Source organism: Gossypium arboreum, chromosome 11, assembly GCF_025698485.1.
Source record: "Gossypium arboreum isolate Shixiya-1 chromosome 11, ASM2569848v2, whole genome shotgun sequence".
Lineage (NCBI taxonomy): Eukaryota > Viridiplantae > Streptophyta > Magnoliopsida > Malvales > Malvaceae > Gossypium > Gossypium arboreum.
In genome coordinates this window covers 124,825,029-124,837,449 of record NC_069080.1, presented here as the reverse complement: position 1 = coordinate 124,837,449, position 12,421 = coordinate 124,825,029, and the positions used below count along the sequence as shown (strand labels likewise).

The 12,421-nt window shown below is 31.5% G+C and overlaps 1 protein-coding gene and 2 long non-coding RNA genes across 3 annotated transcripts; 2 read left to right on the top strand and 1 right to left on the bottom strand.

Moving 5' to 3' along the window:
* Window positions 1-662: 662 nt before the first annotated feature.
* LOC128283495 (uncharacterized) lies at window positions 663-1,582 on the top strand. Its single transcript, XR_008273857.1, has 2 exons — window positions 663-750; window positions 1,379-1,582. It is a non-coding gene; the product is annotated as an uncharacterized LOC128283495 (long non-coding RNA).
* A 3,992-nt stretch (window positions 1,583-5,574) lies between these two features.
* Window positions 5,575-6,620, bottom strand: LOC108473140 (uncharacterized). The gene is made up of 2 exons (XR_001869662.2): window positions 6,288-6,620; window positions 5,575-5,874 (listed from the first exon to the last, which is right to left on the bottom strand). It is a non-coding gene; the product is annotated as an uncharacterized LOC108473140 (long non-coding RNA).
* Window positions 6,621-10,730: 4,110 nt separating this feature from the next.
* LOC108471826 (uncharacterized) lies at window positions 10,731-12,026 on the top strand. The gene is made up of 2 exons (XM_017773385.1): window positions 10,731-10,865; window positions 10,980-12,026. The coding sequence occupies exons 1-2, from the start codon at window positions 10,731-10,733 to the stop codon at window positions 12,024-12,026; spliced, it is 1,182 nt and encodes a 393-aa protein (XP_017628874.1).
* Window positions 12,027-12,421: the final 395 nt, after the last annotated feature.

Sequence of the window (12,421 nt, the reverse complement as noted above, 5' to 3'; positions counted from 1 at the left end):
TTTTAAGTTCATGGATAAAATTAGGACATGGAAGGAATTTTTGAAAGTTTAGTAAGGAGGGGCATTTTGGTCATTTGGTTATTAACATTAATAAAAAGGTAAAAAGATGATAAAATTGTATCATCTTCTTCAAGTTACCAGCCGAACCTTACCTCTCTCCATAGCTGGGGTTTCTTCAACTTTCAAGCTTCATAGTAAGTGATTCCAAGCCCCATTTTTAATGATCTTTACGTTTTTGAAGTCCCGGTAGCTCGATAAAGCTTATGCCAGCGATAATTTAAGTTAGGAATCAAATTTGGAAAAATACCCATAGGTGAAATTTGTGTATTTTGATGTTTTATGATGGAATATGAGGTTTTAGATTATGTTAGACAACTTGTGCTACTTGGTTTTAAGTGAAAACGAGTAAAAAGGCTTAATCGGTAAAAATACCTAATAGTCATAAGTACATGTTAGTGTGTGAATTTGATGCTGTCATAGAAGGGAAAAATGATCAGCATGTCATAAAACATAAGAAAATAGGATGAAGTTTAATTTACGAGCCTTGGGGCAAAAGTGCAAATATGTGAAAGTTTAGGGGCAAAAATGTAATTTTTCCAAAGTTTGAGTAAAGGGTTGTTTTGATAAATGTTGATATTAAATAAGCTAAATTTGCTATTATAGATCAAGAAGAGCGAAATTTGGGAGTAGATCGGGGAAAAGAAAAAGTAAAGGACTAAATTGTAAAGTTTAGTCACATTTTGTATCGAGGTAAGTTTACAGTAAATAAATGCAATATTCTTTTATTTTACATTATTATTGTCAATTTCCAGCATTTATATATTTATGTTATGAAAATATTTAAAGTCGAATTTAAGGTGAAGTGACAGAGGAAAAGTGTTAGAAAGCCCCGGTTGAACCCTAGGAATGTTAGGATATTAGGGTTGACAGGACAAGAACAGAAATGAGGCATGTAAGTCCATATTAGAAATATGGCTTTGGAGACAGGATTGAGCCATGTAAGTCCATATTATATATGGCATTGGAGACAGGAATAATTCATGTAAGTCCATGTCAAAGACATGGCATTGGCAACATATTGATAGACATGAACGACCCTAGTATCCTTAGTATTCCGAGTGGTTCAACAGGTCAGGATACGAGCTAAATTACAGTGAATTAACAGCAAAGGAAAAGTAGATTATATTTATGAAAAAGGAAAGGTCAGGTAAGAAAGAAGGTAAGGGAATAAAGAAGAAAATAGAAATTGAAAAGTAAAGAAATTTATGATGTTAGATGATATTATGCATAATTATCCATTATGTTGAATGTTGTGATTTATTTGCTTGTAAGCTTACTAAGCCTAGTGCTTAATCTCTTTATTTTCTTCTTCTTATAGTACTTATCTAGCCACTCGGGGATCGAAGGAAACGTCGGAGGCCGATCACACTATCAAAGAAATAACTCGGTATAATTAGACGTTTTGTTTTGTGTATGGCATGTATAGAAACTTAGCTACTTTTGGTATAATATGAACAATGAATGATGTGTAAATACTTGCTAGGGATTAGCTAATAAAAATGGCCGATGATATGCATGTTTATTAATATGTATGATTGAATGGTGATTATCACATAAAAATTATGAAAAATGTGAAAGTAACCTAAAAACAGATTCAAGTAACAGAAATGACATAACTTTGAAAAATCACTAAAAATTGTAGAAACATATTTTGAAGATGAATAATATATGAAATTAAACATTATTATGTCTATTTTATTATGGAATAAGAAAAACAGGAAAAGGTGTTATATTTTATGATATATCTGAGTTTTAGTGAAACAGGGTCAAAGCAATTTCTGGATCCCCTGTTTCAACTTTGGAAATTCACCATAAATTTTACAAAACTAATTAGAAGGTTTACTTTATATGGTTATAATCCTTGTTGAGTCTAGTTTTAATAGAAACAAACGGCTTAGTGATATTAATTTTTTACAGGAAGAAACATGGTTCGTAGTAAGAAGAGGTTAGTACAGTCATGTTTTAAAACAGGGGAAATTTAACTAATAAACTGTACTAATTTGCCAATTCAAAAATCTATGAAAAATATTAGTAGATAGATATATGAGTCTAGTTTCAGGAAAAATTTATGGATCTTAATTTTGAGTTTCGGAACTCAAGATATGAATTTTTAGGCGACTACGACGCAGAATGGCAGCACATTCCGAAAAGCTTAAATAAACAATTTAAAACTATTTAAGTGATAGATTAAGTTTAGTAATGCCTCGTGCTCGATTCTGGCAACAGTCTCGGGTAAGGAGTGTTACATGCGGTGTTACATAAAATAAGTATTAAATATAATAAATATTAAATAAAATATGTATTTGATTAAGGACAATTGAACTGCCTGTCCACTATGGGTAGATTTAAAAAACTCCAGTTAGACAACTACCATGTGTTTATACTATACTAAAAACTAAAAATTAACTAAAGGTTAACAGTTAAAATCTAATCACATATAATATTTTTTGGTTAAAATATGTCATAAGTTATTATATTTTTCATGAATTTTTAATTTAGTCCCTATCCTTTTATTCCTAAGAATTTAGTCTATCTACTTTTCATATTTCACATTTTTAGGTCCAATTGTTGATACTGTTAAAATTATTTTGTTAAATTCAAGTTTATTATAACTTCATTTTTTAGTTGCATGGCTACCAAGTGAATTTTTTATTATTTCAAAACTCTCCCAAATTGTCGGCCACATTTAACCACCTCTACGAGGGTCGCCTTGACAGAATGGAGGCTCAAATCTCAAATATCCTTGTTATATTGCAAAGTGGCCACTTCCATAGCCCTCCGCCATATTAAACATACGGGGAGTATACTTGACTCTTCTCTTTCTTATTCTTTTACTATTGTACATTGGGGGCAATGTGGACTAAATAGGAGGGATTTGTAGGACATGTCATGCTATTGTTTGCTCTTCGTTGCATGTGTTAATTCTTACACTAAGATTGTTCCTTAATTTGTTTGGAATTGAGCATTTAATTCATATGCTTCGTTATTTCAAATGGTTGGATGGTTCATGAATAGTTGCTCATTGCTTAGTTTGATTGACAAGCGTTTTGTAGAATTGAAAATGTAGACACTCAATTTTGCCTGGCCCATTTCAGTATTTAAAATAATAAACCCCCAAAAAAAAAACGAAGTCCAAGTTCAGTCCAGAATTACAAATATAATTTGGCCCGGTCGGAATGGCCCATTACTTGAAAAGATTTAAGGTCCATCTACAAGCTTGACTCATATGGAAATATAATCTTCAATGATATGTAATCTTAGATATGATACAATCTTAAATATGATTGCAATCTTAGATATGATACAATCTTAGATATGATTGCAATCTTAGATATGATACAATCTTAGATATGATTGCAATCTTAGATATGATATACAATCTTAGAAGATATGATTTTGTAATCTTGGAGATTTAATTTGTAGATATCCTTTGATCTTAACCGTTGATGTAATTGATCTGTACCGTTGGATTTGGGGAGGCTCAACTATAAATAGAGGCCTCTCCCTTCATTGTAAAACACTTGAGTTTTGGGAAGCAATAAGAATTCTTGAAGAGCATTCACTCAAATTTCTCTCCCTCTTGCGTTCTTACTCTCTGTGGTTTGTTCTTATTTTATTCTTCGTCTATCTTAGTTTTTCAACTCTTTTTATTTTTAATTTCTTCATTTTTCAAATATGTATATTTTTCCTATCTTTTATACATTTGATTATGTATTTTATATATCATAATATTTAACCTTTTTATATAGTTTATTTTCAAATATATATTTTCTATGCATGTATATATATTATATAATCATTTCATTATAAATATAAATTATTTTACATATTTGATATTTTATACATTATTTTTCTAAACCAATATATTTTATATTTTTATATAATTATTATTCTTATAAATATATTTTTATTATATATTATATTTTAAATTTATTATTAAATATCACATTTTTATATGCTCATTCTATTTATCAATTGTTTATATTATACATATATTTTAAAACTTATGTTTTTATTATTATACAATATTTGTTTTACATTAGCATTAATGTATTATTGTTATGTTATGTATTTCATATGATATGTAATATCTTAGACTTTTATAATTTACTTTCAAATGCATATTTTTATATATGTACATTGATATATTGTATTATATGCATCATTTTATTTATTAATCCATTCATGTGTACATTAAATTATTGGATTTTATATTTTATGTAGATTCTATTTATCCATTTGCTATGCATGTCATCTATTTTACTCATACATATTTTACACATTAATATTTACCATGTTTTTTATATTATTTAATGTTTTATTTATGATATATTGTATATAATTAGTGCATTTATTATGTTTTCTTTTTGGTATATTCCTATTTGCTTAGCATGATTATTTTTATTATTCTATTTTACCCTCTATATAGTGATTGCATTTATATAAAGTGTTATAATACTTTATAATATACGCTATTTGAATATCTATGTTTCATAATATAGGATTGTCACTCTAAAAGGTCATTTAAAACAATATTTAAAAGTTTTATAAAAATAAAAAAGGCAATGCTTAGTATTTGAAAGCTTCGAGAAAAGTAGTGCCCTAACTTATTGGGTTGCAACTTTTCTCGTTGAGTTCGAATAGTCAAGTACCCTTCTAAGTTTTTAAGATTTTCAAAATACGAGCAACTGTCTTGGAATTTCAAAGCGTTGTGTCCTAACTTATTGGATGTGGCGATTTGTCGTTTCGAGATAGGGATTTCCAAAAGGTTAACTTAGTGTCAATGTTTTGATACGAGTGAACCCAAATTTTCAAAATCAAAGTATTTTAAAGAGGATTATATCTTAAATTTTTTTAAATTTCCGACATTAAAGACATTTGATAATCAATTAGGTACCAATTTTTGGGCATTACGAGGGTGCTAATCCTTCCTCGTACGTAACTGACTCCCGAATCCATTCTTTTATTTCGTGGACCAAAACTAATGATTTTAAAACAAAATGTTTTAAAGGTGATCCAATCACACCTAAAAAGATTGGTGGCGACTCCCGTTTTCGTTTTTAAAAATCGATTCCCATTTTCCAAAACTCGATTTGAAAATGGTTTCGACAGAAAATATTATGGTTAAATCAACATCTCATGAAAACTGTTAGTTCTTTAAACTTGCTTAGAAAAAAGTACTCGTATCTCGTATTGATCATTTTATGTTATGTTACTATAAAAAATAGAAAAATAAATATAGAATAAGAAAAAGGAAAATAAATAAATAAATAAAAATTAAAGTTGTATGTATATACTGCTCCGCTGATGAATTTGTCGTGAGTGAAGATTTCATAAATGTGACCAAATTGAGTAACCGAGATAATGTGCTTGGGTTTTCATCTCACCTCACGTCAAAAGATTTGAGCGACAAACTGAAACTTGTAAACACTCCGCTGATCAAGCTGTCTTGAGTAGGGAAAAATAATTTTGTAATAGGCCCAATTTGCCCATCCCACAATAAAACCAGAAAAATAAATTAAAAATAAATACATAATAATTCCTTAAAGTCCAAGTCTTTACAAACCATCAGGCCCAAATAATAAACTAAGTTAAAAGCTAAGTTTATACCAGCCCAGATACATTTTTTAAACCCAATTTCCCGACTTCAGATGGCCCAAATTCGAAACCCAAAAAGAACCCAAAGTTCAACAGACTGAGAGCTCTAGAAGCTTTTGGAATACACTAGAATAGCACCATAGGGTCGGTTTCCCATGTGAGATCCCCACGCGCGGCCTTCACGTCACCAGGGTCATCTTCTCCTTACAACCACTCCTGCAAAAGAGCACACGAGAAGCAGTAAAATAGAATAAAAAAATAGCAAAAGAAAAAGAAATGGATCTTTTATTTTTAAATCTGTATTTTGCCAGGCTATAAAAAGCCATTACTTGTACCATGTATTTTTACACACATTAAATATCAAAAAGATAGAATCAGAAGTCATTTGAAGGTGATTTCTTATTCTATTTGTTTTTTCTTTTCTTTTCGAATTGCTTGCAATCTTTCTATGAAAAAACAAAAGGAACACCTGAAACGACGCCAATGAAAGCCCAAATATCTCAGAAATATTAAGATATGGGCGAGGGTCGAATGGTGTTGAATGTACGCTTTCGAATTTTGCTACATTTTTCTTGAAAGAATAGTATTAGATCTAAAGTTTTTTTTAAAAAAAATATCGAATGGCTTACCAAATCTTTTCGAGCATGGCTTTCGTTGGCAAAACTTGGTCACAGCTGATGTACCATCGACCACCAAATGGAATGGTGATTCGGCGGTTGCTAAAATGAAGCCCTAGCAAACTGATTTTAGGGCTACAGATTTTTGTTAAAAGGTTGGCTGTATTTGGAAAAGAAAATAAGGAAAAAGGGTTTTAAATCATTTGTTAAAAAAACGAAGCCGTTCACAGCTGTAAGGATCGGCGCATCAACCCAATTAGCAAGCCGGATCTGCGCCTTTTCTTTCAAAATGGGGAAATTGCGCATTAGATCTTTCCCCTCATGCGAGCATTCAATTGCGCTTTATTTGTTCTTTTTTTTTTAATTTGGATTTTTAATTTGCGCACGTTTTCATTTTAGTTCGCAATATGGCAAAGCGTTTCAGGATCGAGGGTATTTCTAGCTTTGGTCCATGTGAATTCGTACGCATTGCGCATTAGTCCTCAAATTAATTTCAAGAATTTATAAATTATCCCTTTTATTTTAATTTAATTTTAATTAAGTTTGTATGTGTATGACTTATTATTTTAAAATTCGTTTAATACTTTTATATATGTGTTGATCTATTTTAATATTTTTTCCTCCTATGTTTTATGTGTATAATTATGTTGAAGTTTTTTTATATCATATAATTTTAATATTTTGCATAGTATTTGATTCAAATCTTTTATATGCTTGTACCTATATTATTTTAATTGAGTCTTTTTTTCATTATGATTTTGAAAATCCATTTAGTTTTTTTTTATATGTGTGTTAAACCATTTTGATAGCTTTACTTTATTTTATAAGATCATTATTTTGAAGTTTATTTTTATATTATATTATCTTAATTATCTATATAATATTTTGTTTAAATATTTTTATGTACATTTGTATATATTATTTTAATGGAGTTTTCTATTTAAAATACCTATTGTTTTAAAATTCACTTAATATTTTTATGCATATAAGAAGCTATTCTAGGAGCTTCATTTTGTGTTTATAAAAATTAGTATTTCAAATTCTTCTTTACATTATATTCTTTTAATGCTTTATATAGTATCTCATTTTAATGCTTTTGTGTATGTTGGTATATATAGCTTATAGCAAAATTAATTTAATCTTGTATGCATTTCCATGTTATTTTTACAAACAATTATTTCTAAATTTATTTATGTATATATATATGATTTGTAAATCTATTATGTGTATGGTTTGTTTCCTAAGACTATATTTCATTATATATTTTACTATCTTTTCATACTTTATGCATAATTTAAATTTTCCTTTATTGTATGTAAATTGTCAATTTTAAACCAATATTTTTAATACTTTGTGTATTATTTGATTTAAAAATATTCATTTTATAACACATATTTTAATAATTACATATATATCTCTAGTTTGTTTTTTACAAATAGTTTTCATCAATTCATATATTATATATTCATCATTACTTGAAAATTGTCTTATACCATATTAGTATTTTTATTTTCATCTTGTTTTATATATTTTGCATCAATTGTATTATATTATGCTATATATCATTGTCGTATACTATTTTTTTCGTTTTTTATTGTTATATTGATTGTTCTTCATTCATGCTTGGGAAATTGGTTATATTTTTCTTAGATTAGTTATATTTAATTGTTTGTTTTGTTAGTTGATTAAATAAGTTATATTATCTTCAATCATCAAGTATCATATTTTTATGCATGTATATTATCCCATGATAATTATTTTTCTTTTGGTTTTGCAAAATGTAGCCTTATGATTTTCATTCTTTAAAATCAATTATTATATTTTATTTCAAATAAAACCAATGTACTTTGAGATAATTTATGATTATTTATTTAAATTTTTTTAAAAAAATGAGGCAATGTTCAGTATTTGGAAGTTCGAAAAATCGTGCCCTACCGTGCTGGGTTTCGATTTTCCATCGGACTAAATATCTGGATATTCTTTTATATTTTTTTTAACCTAAGAGCTTTTGGAAGTAAAAAATCAACTGCGTTTTCAAAGGTATGGAGAATCGTGTCCAATCCTGCTGGATTTGATGCTACGTACCTTTGAAACGAGAAAATTTTGATGACCAACCTGAACTACTCAAACGTTTTAAAAGGAACCATACTTCAAAAGATCCTTTCTAAAATCTTTGATATGAGGACAGCATTGAATCAATCTGGTACCAATTTTTAGGCGTAATAAGGGTGCTAACCCTTCCTCATACGTAATCGGCTCTCGAACCCATTTTTAATTTTACGTGGACCAAAGTTGTTTTAAATGGAACAAAATGTTTTAGTAGGTGATCCAATCACACCTAAACACAGGGATTGGTGGCGACTCCACACATTTGGTTTTGAAAAGTCGATCCCCATTTTTTCCCTAAAAAATGGTTTCGACAGCTTGGCGACTCCACTCGGGATTTGATAAATGCCAAATTATACATATTTGTACCCCAAATACTTAGCATATTTATGGATTTTTATCACTAGATTTGTGGATTTTTGGTGCTCTTAATCCGGTTATTTCATGTTTTGTACTTAGGAGAGCACCAAGAGTCAAAAGGAGCCAAAAACAAGTCAAAAAAAGGGACAAAACGGACCAAATCGAGAAGATGACACGGCCTAAGCCTTGTCACACGGGCTTCTCACACACCCGTGTTTTTTGAGGGTGTCGACCAAGGCTTTCACGATTCACACGGCCTGGCCATTGACCCGCATGCCGTGTGCAATTTAACGGATCGAACATGGCCTGGCAAACACGTCACACGGCCATGGCACACGGGTGTGTCCCTTTTTCAAAGAGTTGTATTTTACACGAAAAAGGATACTTAGGGAGGAAGAAAGCCAATCCAAAGCCTATATAAACACCCTAAGTATGACTTAGAAAGGGGCCTCCTCTAGAACTTTTCTGGAGTATAGAACCACACACCGAGAATTACTTGAAGGAAGCCAAACGATCCATCCCAAAAGCTGGAGCTACTCCAAGACTGAAGATCTCTCTCAGAATTCCTTCAGGGGTTTTAGAGTTTTCTTTATGTTTTGTTATTTTCATACTTTTGAGATGTACTCTTATTTTATTATGAACTAAACCCCTTAGATACCTAAGGGGGTTGAAACCTATGATGGATCTTGTTATTATTATCTGAACTGTATGATAAATACTTGATTTATTCTTAATTATGTGTTCTTAATGCTTGAGTTAATATTTCAGGTATGGATTCATGATTTAATGTGCTTATGCAGAGGAGCAAAAGTCCGTGTCTAAGAGTAGATTTGGCATAATTAAGCGGAGTTGATCGAATGCCTAGAAATACGGTTATGAGATTTTGCCAGATTAGGGTGAAACCTAATATGGGAGTCCATAGATCGATTTACTGCTTCCCTAGGGGTTTTAATTAAGAAAGAGATTTCGATTAATTCAACTGAGGGTTAGACATTATTAGTCTCGAAAGATATAATAATATAGGTTAGGGAGTCTCATGGATCAAGTCAAGTGAATAAATCGTTTGGTTCAGAGTCAGATAGTAAGTGAAATCTAGGTGGATTCCTCCTTTGGTGTCGTCTTTATCAATTACTTTTCTTCAAGTCTTTTTCCAAATTTTCTCTTTACTTTAGTTTAATTAGTTAATTAGTTTAATAAACAACCTCTCTTTATTTCTAGGTTAAATAATAAAAGGATAGTTATTACTAGTACTTTTGGTTCCCTTGGGTACGATATCCCGGTCTTGCCATTACTATACTATTGTTCGATAGGTGTGCTTGCCTTTTTACCATGATAATAGTTAGTCTAGGTTTGATCTTTATTATAAATAGTTAGTCTAGGATTGAACAAGAGAGTCAGGCCATAAAATTGATTATTTGTTGTCTTTTTGTCAAAGAACTGAAATTTTGTTTTGAAATGATTCTTTTGATTGCATTTGTATGTATGATTGTTATGGTTCGGGTCTTGTAGAATAATATTGCATTACATTGCATGACCGCTATGGTTATACCTGTTAAGTGGGAGTAAGAAACTATGCTTTCATGAGGTTTTCACCTCCGTATGGGCTAGTGGATTGCTTCCAAGATACATCCGTACCTATGATTTCATGAGATTTTCATCTCTGCATAGTCATAGGGAAATGTATTCCCCTAAACCGAACTCGATTCATATGAGACTATAGTGGGTGAGAATTGGGGAATCTGCTAGTTCAGGTGCCATCTCTCTAGAACCGAGCCACACATAGTGAACCTTAAGAGCTATCCTTAGGTAGAGCCGTGTTAAGCCTTAGTAATTGCCCATATATGTGTTTGATTATTTTTGTTGTGCTTTTATTTTATCACTTATATTCGATACTAACTTGTGTTGTTTTGTTTTGGTTGTGTTTTGCATAACATTGCATACTAAAGGAGGTGTTGATTCATATTCGATTACTAAGCTAGAAGATTTAACATGGTGAATGAATTTCTGGATAAAGTTGAGGATAATACGGCTGTGTGCGCATGGTCAGAGAAGTTACAATCAGAGAAAGGGGATAGCCTGGCAGAAGGATATACATCAGAGTTACAGAAATTCACTCGCATCAATGTACCACAGAATGAGTTGTAAGAGTTGAGAGATATATGGGTTCGTTGGGATGAACAAACCAAACAGTTGTTCTATCAGAGTTATGGTGATATATCCTACTTGCTCAATATTAAGGTAGACAAGCATCTGTTCCTAGTTATGGCTCAATTTTGGAACTCTGCTTACAATTGTTTCACTTTTGGGGAAGTGGATTTGGTGCCTACCATGGAGGAATATACTACCTTGCTGAGGTTTCCAAAAGTTCAAGTCAGGAAAGCTTATGCTAAGGTTTTTAATGGTCAAACTTTTGCGAAGAAATTGATGACTATTTCAGAGATGAGTGAGCCTTGGGTCACTGCTCAAATTCAACAAAAGGGGGATAGTAAATATATTCCTTGGGAGAATTTGAGAGAGTTAGTTTTAACACATCCAGATGAAAGGAAGAGGGTCGACATCTTTGCCTTAAGCATCTATGGATTGGTGATTTTTCCTAAGGCTTTAAGGCATGTGGATAAGGCAATCACTGACTTATTTGATCGTCTTGAGAAGGGAATCACACCTGTACCTGCAATACTGGCTGAGACGTTCAGATCTTTGAGCATGTTTCGGAGGACAAGCGAAGGTCAATTTATTGGATGTGCACAGCTGTTGATGGTATGGTTTCATGGGCATTTTTGGAAAGTAAATAAGGTTTCTTATCAGGTCTTCTCTGAAAGCTATTCCCCATTAAAGAAGGAGGCAGCTATGCAAAGGAGTGATGATATTTTAGAGGAAAAATGGATGGAAATTCTTCAAAATCTCAAGGAGGAGGATATAGAATGGAGAGCTTTTTGGATGGTTCCTGATGAGATCCTGTACCGATGTGGGAACTTTGACTGGGTATCATTGTCAAGAATTTGGGGAGCTACTGGATATACTCCTTTTCTTGCATTAAGGCAGTATAAATCAAGGCAGTTCATACCCACAACTAACGGGCTTGCTCAGTATGAATTCCCATATAAAGGTGACCATTATAAGAAAAAGGTTCGGGAAATATCTGATACTCTGAAGCAAACTCGTTGGATGAAAAGGTTGGCTGTCGATTCTATGACAACACCTGAATATAGTGAATGGTTTAGGAAAACGGTCAATGGTAATATTCTTAGACCAAGCTTAGAAGGCACTCGACCAATGGAGGAATAGTTACAAGTTGCCCTGTCAGAGTTGGAAATTATAAAGCAAGACTTTGAGAAGAAAAGTCCTGAGCTTGGAAAAAGGATTGAGCAATTGGAGGAAGAGAAAATGCACCTAAAATTAGATGTGGAGACTCAGAAATCAAAGGTAGAAAAATTACAAAAAAGAAAGAATGAAGTGGAGGAGGATTTGGAAAGTTTAAAAACAGATTATAAGAAGCTACGCCTGTCGATGAGGACTGCTGGGTTAGGTAAAACTTTAGAACAGTGGCGTCAGGAAGTTTGAGAAGAAAAGACTAAGGCAGATCAGTGGAAAAGTGGTTCTAGGAGGATCAAGCTTGGAACGAGGCCTTAGAGAAAAGTCTATCAGAGAGTAAGAATGAAAAAGACGAATTAAGGGCTAGA

Bases quoted from the DNA above. Each gene is read 5' to 3' on its own strand.
- LOC108471826 (XM_017773385.1), top strand. From the start codon at position 10,731: ATGGTGAATGAATTTCTGGATAAAGTTGAGGATAATACGGCTGTGTGC. The intron at 10,866-10,979 runs GTACCACAGAAT...CTCAATATTAAG, and splicing joins AGAAATTCACTCGCATCAAT to GTAGACAAGCATCTGTTCCT.